Source organism: Bos indicus x Bos taurus, chromosome 7, assembly GCF_003369695.1.
Source record: "Bos indicus x Bos taurus breed Angus x Brahman F1 hybrid chromosome 7, Bos_hybrid_MaternalHap_v2.0, whole genome shotgun sequence".
In the NCBI taxonomy this organism is placed as follows: Eukaryota; Metazoa; Chordata; class Mammalia; order Artiodactyla; family Bovidae; genus Bos; species Bos indicus x Bos taurus.
The window spans coordinates 30,008,074-30,025,383 of NC_040082.1; the positions used below are offsets into that span (position 1 = coordinate 30,008,074).

General features: G+C 40.2%; 1 protein-coding gene across 2 annotated transcripts in view; it reads right to left on the bottom strand.

The window, feature by feature from the left end:
* Positions 1–17,055, bottom strand: part of FAM151B (family with sequence similarity 151 member B) — a 34,090-nt gene extending 17,035 nt beyond the window's left edge. Inside the window, exons 1-2 of one of the 2 annotated variants that reach the window (XM_027545719.1) lie at positions 16,932–17,055; positions 11,092–11,217 (exon numbers count right to left, since the gene is read on the bottom strand). In XM_027545719.1, coding sequence (XP_027401520.1) covers positions 11,092–11,217; positions 16,932–16,956 — 151 coding nt within the window. In that variant the 5' untranslated portion in view covers positions 16,957–17,055. Of the gene's footprint in view, positions 1–11,091; positions 11,218–16,873 lie in introns of both variants that reach the window. The other variant, XM_027545720.1, reaches the window with a different exon arrangement.
* Positions 17,056–17,310: the final 255 nt, after the last annotated feature.

Below are 17,310 nucleotides of genomic sequence, written 5' to 3' on the forward strand. Positions count from 1 at the left end.
TTGCGTCTGGGTTGGTTTTGTGACTTGCTTTGACCAACAAAAGACAGTTGAAGCAAAACTGTCAGTTCTAGGCTTAGCTCTTAAAAGGTCTGGCAGCTTCTGCTTCTGTCCTCTGGAAAGCCAGTTACCACATAAAGAAGTTCAGGTAAGAATTCTGAAGACTCAGAAACCACATAGAGAGAGAGAAGTCACACAGAAAAAAACTAAGGCTTCATGCCTGACAGACAGCATTAGGTCTCTGACACGGGAGTGAGGCCATTGCAAAATTTCCAGGCCTAGCTGAGCAACTAGCCAAGTGCAGCAACATGTCCTCATCCTATTCCACATGGAAGAGAAGAACCACTATCTGACCCACAAAATCAGCAAAGATAATAAATCCCTGTTATTTGAAGCCACTAAGTTTGGGAGGTAATTTATTACACAGTATTAGAAAACAAGCAGAAATAGTTATCTGGAAGCGGGGCACTGGCATAAGAAAAACCTGAAATGTGTGACACGGGCTTTGGAATCCAGTAGATTCTAGAAAGGCACTGTTAACAGAGGTTGGAAGAGCAGTGAGAAAATTATTTTTACATCATGGTGAAACTTCTGGCAACACTGGCATGTGTAGCAACTGGTGGAAGATAGATAGGATACCTAATGGATTTGTGGATTTAGCTAAGGAGGTTTCCAGGCAGAATGTTGAAAGCGTTAATTGGCTTCTTTTAGTTCCTATGATAAAAGATGGGAAGAAAGAGCTGAGTTAAATAATTAGCTGTTTAGATTTTAAGCAACATAAAGAGGAAATATTTCCAGATCAGAACTCGTGTGAGTTAGAAAATAAAACCACTCTCTCCATCTGGCGAAAGATTCTCAAAGGAAGAGAAAGCCTCAGTCCAAAAGTCAAGTCCAGGATGCTGCTAGTAAACTATAGCCTCAGGATCAAGGCCAAATCAAGGATACAACTACAGGACACTTTATTAAGACCTGAGAAATATGGAGCCTTGGGTACCAATACAGCTAGATAAAAGAATTTATAGAATCTTAAAGGTGTTATCCCATAGCACCCTAACTAGCAAACCAAAGCAGACAGAGACCTGCCTCAAAGAGATTTGGCAGTAAGGCTTTTGACTAAAGGGATGGTTTATAACTTGATATATAAAAATCCCAGTACATTTTTAATAGAGCTGTTATAGACTTGGACCTGAAAAAAGAGAGAGAGTTAAAATGAAAAGAGGTCTGTTGTTGCTGTTGCTTTTGCTAAGCCATGTCCGACTCTTTGAAACCCCATCAACTGCAGCATGCCAACCTCCTCTGTCCTCCACTATCTCCTGCAGTTTGCTCAAATTCATGTTCATTGAGTCAGTGATGCTATCTAACCATCTCATCCTCTGCCACTCCCTTCTTTGGCCTTCAACCTTTCCCAGCATAAGAGTCTTTTCTAATGAGTCAGCTCTTCACATCAGGTGGCCAAAGTATTGGAGCTTCAGCTTCAGCATCAGTCCTTCCAATGAATATTCAGGACTGATTTCCTTTAAGATTGACTGGTTTGATCTCCTTGCAGTCCAAGGGACTCTCAAGAGTCTTCTCCAACACCACAATTTGAAAGAATCAATTCTTTAGCACTCAGTCTTCTTTATGGTGCAACTCTCACATCCATACATGACTACTGGAAAAACCATAGCTTTGACTAGATGGACTTTTGTCAGCAAAGTGATGTCTCTGCTTTTTAATACACTGTCTAGGCTTGGCACAGCTTTCCTTTCAAGAAGTAAGCATCTTTTAATTTCATCACTGTGATCACCATCTGCAGTGATTTTGGATTCCAAGAAAATAAAATCTGTCACTGCTTCCACTTTTCCCTCTTCTATTTACCATGAAGTGATGGGACTGGTTGCCATGATTTTAGTTTTTCAAATGTTGAGTTTTAAACCAGCTTTTTCACTCTCCTCTTTTACCCTCATCAACAGGTTTTCTCATTCCTCTTTGTTTTCTGCAATTAGAGTCGTATGAGTTGCATATCTGAGGTTGTTGTTATTTCTGCTGGCAATCTTGATTCCAACTTGTGATTTATCCAGCCTGGCATTTCACATGATGTACTCTGCATAGAAGTTAAATAAGCAGGGTGACAATATACAGCCTTGACATACTCCTTTCCCAACGTGGAACCAGTCCATTGTTCCATGACAGGTTCTAACTGTTGCTTCTTGACCCGCATACAGGTTTCTCAGGAGGCAGGTAAGGTGGTCTGGTATTCCCATCTCTTTAAGAATTTTCCAAAGTTTGTTGTGATCTACACCATCAAAGGCTTTAATGTAGTCAATGAAGCAGAAGTAGATGTTTTTTCTGGAAATCCTTTGCTTTCTCTATGATCCAAGGAATGTTGGCAATCTGATCTCTGGTTCCTCTGCCTTTTCTAAATCCAGCTGGTACACCTGGAAGTTCTCAGTTTATATACTGCTTAAGCCCAGCTTGAAGGATTTTTAAAAGAAGTCTATGAACTCTCCAATTTCTACAGGCAGGAAATAGGCTGAAAAAGCTACTCAGCTGCACATACAGGTGATTTTCCAATAAGTGCATGAAGAGATGCTCAACATCATTAATCTTCAGGGAAATGCAAATCTAAACTACAATGAGATACCAACTCACAAATGCTAGGATGACTATAATGAAAAAGACAGACAATAACTAATGCTGACAAGGACATGGGGAAATTGGAAACATCATTCACTTTGCTGGTGAGAATATAAGAACCCACTCAGCTGCTTCAGAAAAGCTTGGCAGTTTCTCAAAAAAAGTTAAACAGAGCTATATCTAAGATGAAATAGGTCAAGCTTCTGTCTAATTTTATAAGTCACACAAACATGATTTCTCAGTAAAGTGGTATTTAGTATAACATATGTAGGCATTCCATCTTGTCTATCAGTGCAGTTGTAAAGGAACACATAGGCTTTCAAATTCCTTAAAAGTAATAGTCAGTTTCTCCATTTATTAACTCCATTCATTTCCCATGAGTAGAAAAAAAAATCACTAAATGGCAGTGGCAAGAGTCTCAGGCTCCATATAAATTATGTTCCTGATGGTTTCTTTTAAGAATAAGAATGGAAGCCATGTAGTAAGGGCAACAGATCATGGTGGCTTGGACTAGGGTGAAGACAACAGAGATAGAGAGATGTGGACTAATTCAAAATGTATTTGGGAATAGAATTATAATGTCCAATAGAGTAGATACAACAACAACAACAAAAAAGACAAAGAATAGATGACTCCCAGATTTCTGGCTTAAGAATATATGCAGATTATGGTGCCACTTACTGAGAGAGGAATGATCATAGGAAATACAGGTTAGCAGACACAATTAAGAATGTGATGGACATTCAGTTCAGTTCAGTCACTCAGTTGGGTCTGACTCTTTGCGACCCCATGGACTGCCGCACACCAGATCTCCCTGTCCATCACCAACTCCCTGAGCTTATTCAAACTCATGTCCATCAGGTCAGTGATACCATCCAACCATCGATCCTCTGTCGTTCCCTTCTCCTCCTGCCTTCAATCTTTCCCAGTATCAGCATCTTTTCTAGTGAGTTATCCGCATCAGGTGGCCAAAGTACTGGAGCTTCAGCTTCAGCATCAGTCCTTCCAATGAATATTCAGGACAGATTTCCTTTAGGATTGACTGGTTTGATCTCCTTGCAGTCCAAGGGACTCTCAAGAGTCTTCTCCAACACCACAGTTCAAAAGCATCAATTCTATGGTGCTCAGTTCTCTTTACAGTCCAACTCTCATATCCATACATGACTACTGGAAAAACCAAAGCTTTGACTAGACAGACCTCTGTTGGCAAAGTAATGTCTCTGCTTTTTAATATGCTGTCTAGGTTGGTCATAACTTTTCTTTCAAGGAGCAACCGTCTTTTAATTTCATGGCTGCAATCACCATCTGCTCTGATTTTGGAGCCCTAAAACATAAAGTCTCTCACTGTTTCCCTTGTTTCCCCATCTATTTGCCATGAAGTGATTGGACCTGATGCCATGATCTTAGTTTTCTGAATGTTGAGTTTTAAGCCAACTTCTTCACCCTTCTCTTTCACTTTCATCAAGAGGCTCTTTAGTTTTTCTTCACTTTCTGTCATAAGGGTGGCGTCATCTGTATATCTGAGGTTGTTGATATTTCTCCCGGCAATCTTGATTCCATTTTGTGCTTCATCCAGCCTGGCATTTCTTGTGATGTACTCTGCATATAAGTTAAGTAAGCAGGGTGACAATATACAGCCTTGACATACTCCTTTCCTGACTTGGAACCAGTCTGTTGTTCCATGTCCAGTTCTAACTGTTGCTTCTTGACCTGCAAACAGATTTCTCAGGAGGCAGGTCAGGTGGTCTGGTATTCCCATCTCTTTCAGAATTTTCCACAGTTTGTTGTGATCCACACAGTCAAAGGCTTTGGCATAATCAATAAAGCAGATGTTTTTTTGGAACTCTCTTGATTTTTTGATGATCCAACAAATGTTGGCTATCTGATCTCTAGTTCCTCTGCCTTTTCTAAATCCAGCTTGAACATCTGGAAGTTCACGGTTCACATCCTGTTGAAGCTTGGCTTGGAGAATTTTGAGCATTACTTTACTAGCATGTGAGATGAGTGCAATTGTACAGTAGTTTGAGCATTCTTTAGGATTGTCTTTCTTTGGGATTGGAATGAAAACTGACCTTTTCCAGTCGTGTGGCCACTGCCAAGTTTTCCAAATTTGCTGGCATATGGAGTGTAGCACTTTCACAGCATCATCCTTTAGGATTTGAAATAGCTCAACTGGAATTCCATCACCTCCACTAGCTTTGTTCTTAGTGATGCTTCCTAAGGCCCATTTGACTTCGCATTCCAGGATGTCTGGCTCTAGGTCAGTGATCACACCATCGTGATTATCTAAGTCATGAAGCTCTTTTTTGTACAGTTCTTCTGTGTATTCTTGCCACCTCTTCTTATATATCTTCTGCTTCTGTTAGGTCCATACCATATCTGTCCTTTATTGTGCCCATCTTTGCATGAAATGTTCCTTTGGTATCTCTAATTTTCTAGTCTCTAGTGTTTCTCATTCTATTGTTTTCCTCTATTTCTTTGCATTGATCACTGAGGAAGGCTTTCTTATCTCTCCTTGCTATTCTTTGGAACTCTGCATTCAGATGCTTATATCTTTCCTTTTCTCCTTTGCCTTTCGCTGCTCTTCTTTTCACAGCTATTTGTAAGGCCTCCTCAGACAACCATTTGGCCTTTTTGCACTTCTTTTTCTTGGGAATGGTCTTGATCCCTGCCTCCTGTACGATGTCGTGAACCTCCGTCCATAGTTCTTCAGGCTATCTATCAGATCTAATCCCTTGAATCTATTTGTCACTTCTACTGTATAATCATAAGGGATTTGATTTAGGTCATACCTGAATGGTCTCATGGTTTTCCCTACTTTCTTCAATTTAAGTCTGAATTTGGCAATAAGGAGTTCATGATCTGAGCCACAGTCAGCTCCTGGTCTTGTTTCTGCTGACTGTATAGAGCTTTTCCATCTTTGGCTGCAAAGAATATCATCAATCTGATTTCAGTGTTGACCATCTGGTGATGTCCATGTGTAAAGTCGTCTCTTGTGTTGTTGGAAGAGGGTGTTTGCTATGACCAGTGCATTCTCTTGGCAAAACTCTTAGTCTTTGCCCTGCTTCATTCTGTACTCCAAGGCCAAATTTGCCTGTTACTCCAGTTATCTCTTGAATTCACACTTTTGCATTCCAGTCCCCTTTAATGAAAAGGACATCTTATTTGGGTTTTAGTTCTAAAAGGTAGTGTAGGTCTTCATAGAACTGTTCAACTTCAGCTTTTTCAGCATTACTGGTTGGGGCACAGACTTGGATTATTGTGATATTGAATGGTTTACCTTGGAAACAAACAGAGATCACCCTGTCATTTTTGAAACTGCATCCAACCACTGCATTTCAGACTCTTTTGTCAACTGTGAGGGCTACTCCATTTTTTCTAAGGAATTCTTGCCCACAGTAGTAGATATAATGGTCATTTGAGTTAAATTCACACATTCCGGTCCATTTTAGTTCACTGATTCCTAAATTGTTGATGTTCACTCTTGCAATCTCCTGTCTGACCACTTCTGCCTTGATTCATGGACCTAACATTCCACGTTCCTATGCAATATTGTTCCTTACATCAGACTTTGCTTCCATAACCAGTCACATCCACAACTGGGTGTTGTTTTTAAATGCTTTGACTCCATCTCTTCATTCATTCTGGAACTATTTCTCCACTGTTCTCCAGTAGCATATTGGGCACGTACCAACATGGGGAGTTCATCTTTCACTGTCCTATCTTTTTGCCTTTTCATACTGTTCATGGGGTTCTCAAGGCAAGAACTGAAGTGGTTTGCCATTCCCTTCACCAGTGGACCACGTTTTGTCAGAACTCTCCACCATGACCCATCTGTCTTGGGTGGCCGACAGGGCATGGCTCACAGTTTTATTGAGTTTAGACAAGGCTGTTGTCCATGTGATCAGTTTGATTAGTTTTCTGTGATTGTGGTATCCATTCTGTCTGCCCTCTGATGGATGAGAATAAGAGACTTATGGAAGTTTCCTGATGGAGACTGACTGAGCGGGAAACTGGGTCTTGTTCTAATGAGTGGGGCCACACTCAGTAAATCTTTAATCCAATTTTCTGTTGATGCACAGTTCAGTTCAGTTCAGTCACTCAGTCGTGTCCGACTCTTTGCGACCCCATGAATCGCAGCGCGCCAGGCCTCCCTGTCCATCACCAACTCCCAGAGTTCACCTAGACTCACGTCCATCCAGTCAGTGATGCCATCCAGCCATCTCACCCTCTGTCGTCCCCGTCTCCTCCTGCCCCCAATCCCTCCCAGCATCAGAGTCTTTTCCAATGAGTCAACTCTTCGCATGAGGTGGCCAAAGTATTGGAGTTTCAGCTTTAGCATCATTCCTTCCAAAGAAATCCCAGGGCTGATCTCCTTCAGAATGGACTGATTGGATCTTCTTGAAGTCCAAGGGACTCTCAAGAGTCTTCTCCAACACCACAGTTCAAAAGCATCAATTCTTCAGCACTCAGCCTTCTTCACAGTCCAACTCTCACATGCATACATGACCACAGGAAAAACCATAGCTTTGACTAGACGGACCTTTGTTGGCAAAGTAATGTCTCTGCTTTTGAATATGCTATCTAGGTTGGTCATAACTTTCCTTCCAAGGAGTAAGCGTGAAGAAAAGAGCAAATAAAAAGTTGTATAGACTAGTGCTCAGAAGAGAGGGAAGCCTGGCCTGGAGACATGTATGTGAGATGCCCAGCCTCTCTCGCTATTCTCCCACCAATTGCTGTTGGGTAGAAGGCTTTTGAAGGTCAGGGTATGCCTCTGCTTTGGGAGACTGCCTGGTCACCATGTTTCTCATCTCAGGGAGAGTCACAGGAAGAAGTCTGCACATCAAGATTAACACTCCAACCACAGGAGCCCCAACTTTTGACAAGAGCCATACAGTAGAAAACAGCTTTGGGTTTTTTGTGATTTTCTACACAAGAAAATCCCAAACTGACGCTACTTACACTAAAACAAAACTCAAAGAAATATGTTTATAGAAATGAAGTTAAAATTATCTATCTTGCTTATACTGTTTACATCACTAATGCAGCAATTTACTATATTTTTATTAATACATTTAGTTGATGACTATAGTCACACTTTTCCTAAATGTTACAAAGGTTTTTTAAAAATACTACATTTTTTATTCTCAAAGAGATTTAATAATTTCTATTTTTAACCAGCATTTCTTTTAATATACATTTTAAAAATCTACATGCAGAAATGTTATAACAAAAAATAACATCATAGGTAATAACTTTTGTAAACAATTTTGCCTATTCCGAGATCAGCTGTGCTGACGATGCAACTCTTACGTCCACAAATGGCACTCCTACATTGTTCCTCCTGTACTTTGCTTTAAATCACAGACATTGTTGAAAATCCAATATCACATATTAATGAAAACAGAAACAGCTTCATTAATAACAGTTGTACTAAATTTAAATATTCTGGAAGAAATGAGATTAAGCAGTGTAATACATGTCTCCAAGAACCTGTTTTTTTCCCTTTGTGTTTGAAAGAAATTGCTAGATTAGCCAGGACTGAAAAAAGGGACTTGATAAAAAGTACACCCCAGATTATAAAACTTGGGGTTCTGGTTGACTAGGAGAAAGTAAAGAGGATATTATCTGAAAACTAAGTAACCTATGAAAAATTCCCAGATCAACAGCAGACTGCAGCAATTGGAAATGACTTCCATTGATTATTTTTAAAACAAGGCTAGAAGTAGTCATATTTAATTAAATTATTTCTAGGTCTGAGACTTCTACATTTACTATTACAAACCATAAAATTTAAAGATTGCTTCCAAATTTTTACCTGTTACATAGAAATCCAATTTATTTTCTGCTTTGATTTTTATATTGTCAAAAGGTTGAGATTGTCTATATCAACCTATGAATAACAATCATTTAGCTGTAGAATCTTTTTGATTTTCTAAATATAAAACTATATTGTCTGCAAATAATAGATACATTTCTTCCTATTCTTTTATTTTTAAAAATTGATATATAATTCACAAGCTATAAAATTACTCTTTTAAAGCATACCATTTACTGGTTTTCAGAATATTCAGAAGGTTGTGTAATGATCATGCGTGTGTGTGTGCTCAGTCACTTCGGTCATGTCTGACTCTTTGCAACGTTATGGACTGTAGTATGCCAGGCTCCTCTTTCCATGGGATTCTCCAGGCAAGAACACTGGAGTGCGTTGCCATGCCCTCCTCCAAGGATCTTCCAGATTCAGGGATTGAGTCCGTTTCTCTAACATCTCCTGCACTGGCAGTGCCGTTCTTTACCACTAGTTCAGTTCAGTCGCTCAGTCGTGTCCGATTCTTTGCGACCCCATGAATCGCAGCACGCCAGGCCTCCCTGTCCATCACCAACTCCCAGAGTTCACCCAGACTCACGTCCATCGAGTCAGTGATGCCATCCAGCCATCTCATCCTGTCTTCCCCTTCTCCTCCTGCCCCCAACCCCTCCCAGCATCAGAGTCTTTTCCAATGAGTCAACTCTTTGCATGAGGTGGCCAAAGTACTGGAGTTTCAGCTTTAGCATCAGTCTTTGCAATGAACATCCAGGACTGATCTCCTTCAGGATGGACTGGTTGGACCTCCTTGCAGTCCAAGGGACTCTCAGGAGTCTTCTCCAACACCACAGTTCAAAAGCGTCAATTCTTTGGCGCTCAGCTTTCTTCACAGTCCAACTCTCACATCTATACATGACCACTGGAAAAACCATAGCCTTGACTAGACAGACCTTTGTTGGCAAAGTAATATCTCTGCTTTTGAATATGCTATCTAGGTTGGTCATAACTTTCCTTCCCAGGAGTAAGCGTCTTTTAATTTCATGGCTGAAATCACCATCTGCAGTGATTTTGGAGCCCCCCAAAAATAAAGTCTGACACTGTTTCCACTGTTTCCCTATCTATTTCCCATGAAGTGATGGGACCGGATGCCATGATCTTCGTTTTCTGAATGTTGAGCTTTAAGCCAACTTTTTCACTCTCCTTTTTCACTTTCATCAAGAGGCTTTTTAGCTCCTCTTCACTTTCTGCCATAAGGGTGGTGTCATCTGCATATCTGAGGTTATTGATATTTCTCCTGGCAATCTTGATTCCAGCTTGTGCTTCTTCCAGCCCAGCGTTTCTCATGACGTACTCTGCGTATAAGTTAAATAAGCAGGGTGACAATATACAACCTTGATGTACTCCTTTTCCTATTTGGAACCAGTCTGTTGTTCCATGTCCAGTTCTAACCGTTGCTTCCTGACCTGCATACAAGTTTCTCAAGAGGCAGGTCAGGTGGTCTGGTATTCCCATCTCTTAAAGAATTTTCCACAGTTTATTGTGATCCATACAGTTAAAGGCTTTGGCATAGTCAATAAAGCAGAAATAGATGTTTTTCTGGAACTCTCTTGCTTTATCGATGATCCAGCAGATATTGGCAATTTGATCTCTGGTTCCTCTGCCTTTTCTAAGACCACTAGAGCCATCTGGAAAGCCCTGTGCAACCATCATCACCATCTAATTCCAGAAAATTTTATCATTCCAAAATGAAACCTGTACCCAATAGCATTTACTCCCCAGCCCCTATTCATTTCAGCTTCAGGAAGCCATTAATCAATGTTTTCCTTAAGCATTGCTTCTGCTAAAATTTATTTATTAAAAAACCAGTGTTAGGTATTATGTGCTAGACACTGTTTTAATTATAAGGCATTAAATATTAGTAGACAAATTTCTTCCCTTTGAAAAGCAACTGAAAATAATAGCTTTTTAATAAAAGAAACTATTCAGATACATTATCCAGATACACAATTGAGTTGGATGTGTAAATTGTGTAAATTTATAAATTTTTACAATAAAATATGAGATTACAAGGAAATCTTTCTGTTGGAACAGGGCACTTCAAGCTATGCCCCATACCTCTGATGATACACCTTCATTCTCTTGCACTGCTGTAGCCAAAATGGGGTACTTCACAGGAAAAGGCTAACTCAACTGCTATAGTGTTCATCTATATAAGATTACAGATGGAGTTAGCAAACCCAAAGGCTTGGTTTCTAGCCCAGGCATAAATACTGCCCAAGGCATTATAAATTAGCATTCAATGGCTTCATTCATCCATTCAACAAATATTTTTGAGCCTCTCCTGAGTAAGCTGTGAAAGACACAGAAATACGTACAACATACAATCTTGATCTTAAACATTTTACTTAAATCACTACTATATATAAGCAAATGTAATAATACATGAGAACTTTAAATAAGGCATAGTAAAGGTAAATCATTTCTGGAAAATGAGAAAATTCTTCCATTAGGAAAATTTGTTCATTTTGTAAATAAAATGAGATCTTTTATAAGAATGTTTATGTTAGCCAAGAATTTACACTTGAATCACCTAAGACTCTGGTACCTGAAAATATGACCAGATTAAAAAAAAAAAAATTGAATTCATCTAAGTACAAGGAATACTGACTTACTTCTCAGTGCCTCGTTCACTTGCACCTTGTGGTTAGCTGCATGGTACCAGACGATTTGGGCGCCATCTTCTGTTGTGATCTGGTTATTTCTCAGAAAATATTCCAGTATATTTTCACTCCAAGATCCTAAAATGACAGCATTCATATTAAAAATAATTTTATAGGGTATTTTTAAATAAAAAGGGCACAGCATACGTTGATGGAGAAAAACAAAGCAATAAAACTGAGAAAAGATTAAAAAAAATTAAGAACCAGTATCAAGATGGGCTTCCCAGGTGGCGCTAGTGGTCAAGAATCTGCTTGCCAATGCAAGAGACGCAAGAGATGAGGGTTCAATCCCTGGGTAGGGAAGATCCCCTAGAGGAGGGCATGGCCATCCACTCCAGTATTCTTGCCTGGAGAATCCTATGGACAGTAAAGCCTGGTGGCTACAGTCTGTAGGGTCACAAAGAGTCGGACATGACTGAAGTGACTCAGCACACATTAAGATGTGACAAGTATAAAGAGATATATATATATATCAGATCAGATCAGTCGCTCAGTCGTGTCCGACTCTTTGCAACCCCATGAATCGCAGCACGCCAGGCCTCCCTGTCCATCACCAACTCCCAGAGTTCACCCAGACTCACGTCCATCGAGTCAGTGATGCCATCCAGCCATCTCATCCTCTGTCGTCCCCTTCTCCTCCTGCCCCCAATCCCTCCCAGCATCAGAGTCTTTTCCAATGAGTCAACTCTTCGCATGAGGTGGCCAAAGTCCTGGAGTTTCAGCTTTAGCATCATTCCTTCCAAAGAAATCCCAGGGCTGATCTCCTTCAGAATGGACTGGTTGGATCTCCTTGCAGTCCAAGGGACTCTCAAGAGTCTTCTCCAACACCACGGTTCAAAAGCATCAATTGTTCGGCGCTCAGCCTTCTTCACAGTCCAACTCTCACATCCATACATGACCACTGGAAAAACCATAGCCTTGATAGATGAACCTTTGTTGGCAAAGTAATGTCTCTGCTTTTGAATATGCTATCTAGGTTAAATATGCTATAAATGTGGAATAGGAAATGGCAACCCACTCCAGTATTCTTGCTTGTAGGATCCCATGGACAGAGGAGCCTGGCGGGCTAGAGTCCATGGGCTCACAAAGAGTCGGACACGACTGAGTATACATGCACGCATGCTATATATGATGTAAGTAATAATTGGTAAACATTTAGGATAGTCTGAGCCTGAGACATGTAAAGAAAAATGCAGGAATAAAAAAAAACTGTTAAGAAGCAGATATTTTAAAGCAGGAATTTTCACATGGTATCTTCTCCAATTCTAGCCCCATAATTAAGTAAAATGTATGTAAAGCCAAAGCTATATTTAAAACATCAAAATTTTGTAGAACTTAAACTCTCCACCTGAGGCTCCATTCTATATTTATAATAACCATTAGAATTTTAAACTATACATTAAGTATGCGTGCATGCTAAATCACGTCCGTTGTGTCTGACTCTTTTCGACCCTATGGACTGTAGTCCATTAGGCTCCTCTGTCCATGAGATTCTCCAGGCAAGAATACTGGAGTGGGTTGCCATGCTCTCCTCCAGGAGATCTTTCCCACCCAAGGATCAAACCCACTGTCTCTTACGTCTCCTGCATTGACAGGTAGGTTCTTTACCACTAGCGCCACCTGGGAAGCCCAACATTTAAGCATGCTGCTGCTGCTGTTGCCAAGTCGCTGCAGTCGTGTCCGACTCTGTGCGACCCCATAGACGGCCGCCCATCAGGCTCCCCTGTCCCAAATTATGAGTGTCAGCAACACTTATGAGTGACTAAGTAAATTCTGAGTTAGTATTTTTAGATTTCTCTAGCATGTACAAATATACATAATTCCTGTATCTTTCGACTACTTTTTGGCAGACCAGATTTTTTTTTAATTAGGCATTAAAATGTGTGAGTTAATTTAGTTAAGACTAAAATACTTGAATCAGTTCTACTCCATATAATGCCATATCCCACTGAAAGTGAAAAGTGTTAATCACTCAGTCGTGTCTGACTCTTTGCAACCCCTTGGACTGTAGGCCACTAGGCTCTTCTGTCCGTGGGATTCTCCAGGCAAGAATACTGGAGTGGGTTGCCATTTCCTTCTCCAAGGGACGTTCCCAACCCAGGGATAGAACCCTGGTCTCCTGCATTGCAGGCAGATTGTTTACTGTCTGAGCCACCGGGGAAGCCCCCATAACAAGGAGAAAAGGCTGAAAAACAGTAAGAGTTATCTATAACCTTACCTCCCCAATTTTTGTTCATTGTTTTGAACATTTAAGTACCTACCAAGTAACTACAGATTCCCTATGCATGACTGTGTGTCTTACATTAATTATTAATTCTATATAACAACAGTTTAAAAACTTAATGATGGCCATTATAAACTGCTGACAAGACATTGAAAGAAAATAAAATTTGATAAGAGAATGGAGGGGTGTATATAAAAATAACTTCTAAGTAATATTCATGGAACTTAGTGACCACTCTGTGTATTGGGTTACAGAATAAAGAAAGGGGAGAGTTAATTGTGGTATCCACTATCCCTCAAGCAGTCTCTTACAGAAACACACATGTCCCTTTATAGCATATGCAATAGTCACAGACCTTTCAGACTCAGATGAAAGAAAATATATGGTCATCATTTTAAAAATGTTTAACTTATAGATCTTAAAAAGGCACAGTAATTATTGGCTAAAACAGAAATGTCCAACAATGGGAAGTAATTAAATCACAGTTTATCCTCATGATAAAATATATAATTGATGTGGCTGTTAAAAATGAAGTTTTTGAGATATGTGACTTCTCTGGCAGTCCAGTGGTTAAGCCTCTGCACTTCCAACGCAGAGGACATGGGTTTGATCTTTGGTTGGGGAACTAAAGATCCCACTAAAGATGTTGTGTGGTGTAGAAAACAAACAAACAAAGAAACAAAAATAAAAAAAAATTCACTCCTATGTTCATAGCAGCACTAGTCACAATTGCCAGATTATGGAAATAATCTAAATGTCCATGGACAGATGAATGGACAAAGAAAATGTGGCACATATATACAATGGAATACTACTCAGCCATAAAAAGAACAAAATGCCATTTGCAGCAACATGGATGCAACCAGAATGTTACTTAAGAGTTATTTTTATATGCCTGCGTGTCATAATGAAGACCTAGTGCAGACCCCCCTCCCCCAAAAAAAGTCAACTGTTTTCCTATTTACACAGCAATGAGTAAGTGGAAGTTGAAAACACAATAGAATTTACATTAAACCACAAAACCAAAACACTTTGGTATAAAGCTAACAAAATATGTAAAGATCTACATGAGGATAACTGATGAATGAAATCAAAGAAGAATTAAATAAATGGATTGATATTCCATGTTTATGGATAGGAAGACTCACTACTGTCAAGATGTCAGTTCTTCCCAACTTAATCTATAGATTCAAGCAATTCCAATCAAAATCCCACCAAATTATTTTGTGGCTATTAACTAACTGGTCCGAAAGTGTATGTGGAGGGCAAAAACTCAGAATTGTCAATATAATATTGAAGGAGAACAAAGTGATAACTCTATCCAACATCAAGGCTTACTATAAAGCTATAGCAATTAAGACAGTGTTGTTTTGGTGAAAGAATAAATAAATAGGTCAAAGGACCAAAACAGAGAGGCCCCCCATATAGACCCTCATAAATAGAGGTAACTGATCTTCGATGAAGGCACATAGGCAATACAATGGGGAAAAGACAGCCTTTTCAACAAATTTTTTCTTTTTGCAAAAAAAAAAAAAAAAAAACTAGACACAGAACTCATACCTTCACAAAAATTAACTCAATACAGATCATAGATCTAAGTGTAAAATTCAAAACTATAAAACTCTTACAAGATAACATAGAAGAAAATATAGATGACCTTCAGTACAGCAAAGACTTTTTAGATATAGCACTAAAGGCACCATCTATGAAAGAAATAATGGATAAGCTGGACTTCATTAACATGAGAAACTTGTGCTCTGCAAAAGATAACATCAAGAGAATGAAAAGACAAGCCACAGACTGGGAGAAATCATTTGCAAAAAACATATATGATAAAAGACTATTAACCTAAATATATAAAGAACTCTTAAAACTCAACAATAAGAAAACAACCCCATTAAAAAAAAAAAAAAAAAGGCCAAAGACCTTAACAGACATTTTAACAAAGAAGATAGATGGCAACCATATAAAAAGGTGCTCCACATCACTTTTCATCAAACACAAATTAAAACAACAGGGTATAACTACACACTTATTAAAATGGCCAAAATCCAGAACACTAGTATATCAAATGCTGGTGAGGATATGGAGTAACAGGAATCTTCACTCATTGTGTGGGAATGCAAAACGGTATGGTGCTGCTGCTAAGTCGCTTCAGTCGTGTCCGACTCTGTGCGACCCCACAGACGGCAGTCCACCAGGCTCCGCCGTCCCTGGGATTCTCCAGGCAAGAATACTGGAATGGGTTGCCGTTTCCTCCTCCAATGCATGAAAGTGAAAAGTGAAAGTGAAGTTGCTCAGTCGTGTCCGACTCTTTGCGACCCCATGGACTGCAGCCTACCAGGCTCCTCTGTCCACGAGATTTTCCAGGCAAGAGCACCAGAGTGGGGTGCCATTGTCTTCTCCGGCAAAACGGTATAGCCACTTTAAAATAAAGCTTGCTGGTTTCTTACTAAGCTAAGTATATTCCAATCATACAATCCAGAAATCACCCCCTTGATACCTACCCAAAGGAGTTGAAAACTTATATCCATACAATAACCTGCACACTAATGTTTTTAGTAGTTTTATTTACAGCACACTTAGGTTTATAGCAGTTTTATTTACAACTGCTGAAACTTGGAAGCAACCAAGATCTCTCTCAGAATATGAACGGATAAACTGTGGTTCACTCACACAACAGAATTATTACTGTTGGCTCTCAAGCTATAAAAGACATGGGGAAAGCTTAAACACACATTACTAAGTGAAAAAAAGCCAATGTGGAGAGCCGATGTACTCTGATTCCAACCACATGACATTCTGGAAAAGACAAAAAAAAAATCTATGGATACAACAGAAAGATCACTGATTTTCAGGGGTTGGGGGGAAGAAGATAAGTAGGTAAAGCACAAAGGATTTTTAGGACAGTGAAACTATTTTGTATGATACTCTACCATGGACCATGTCATTCATTATATATTTGTCTAAACTCACAGATCTGCATCACCAAGAGTGAACAATGTAAATTATGAACTTTGAGTGATTGTGATACATCAAGGCAGGCTCAGAGTTATAACAAAAGTACCACTCTGAAGAGGAAGGCTGATAATGGGAAGCTATGTATTTGTCCCTAGAGTAGGAAATGGCAAACCACTCCGGTATTTTTGCCTGCAAGATCCCAGGTCACGGGTTCGCAGAGTCCAACACGACTGAGCACGCATGCCTATGTCAGGTAGGGCTGAATGGAGAACCTCCAGGTCTGTCACTTAGTATTCCTAAGAAACTAAAACTGCTCTTTTGAAAAAAAGAAATCCTTTACAAAAAGACACAATATTCTTGCCATTCTTGAACACCCCAAAAGCTTTTCGCTTAACGCTCACACTGAGAACCAAGACTCTAGGCCAGCTGATTACGGGCACACGTGGAGAACGCGAACCACGAAGATCCAAACTAGGAAGGAGTGCCACCAGAGGAGACTCTCAAAGGGCCCCCAACTACGGCACCGGGCCGGAGAAAATGTCCACTCACTGCAAGCTAACAGTGTGGAGCACGGTCTCAGACTCCGAACCTGGGGAACCCCGCTTACCAGGGCCCCCGGCGGTCGCTGTCATGGTGACAGTGAGCCTCAGTCTGCGCAGGCGCCGAGGGTGGGCACCGCTGATGACCCGTCACCTGCGGCGAGAAAACCCGACTCGACAGACTAAGAGGAGTGGCCTGAGAGACGGAGGCGGAAGAGGCCGAGGAGCAATGCGCACGCGCAGAGGCTGCAGCTCGAGTTTCGCGGGTGCGCCGTCTTGCTGGCTGTAGTTCGCGTCCAATTGTCGCGCGACTTGCTCTTCTGCAAAGTAGTCACAGTAGTTCTAGAACGTCTCGTCAGGGAAGACGGAGGCTGGGTTGAGACGCTAAGTTGCTGCACTGGGGTACGAATTTCCAAAGTTCGATATATTTTTTCTTTTTAATTTGAT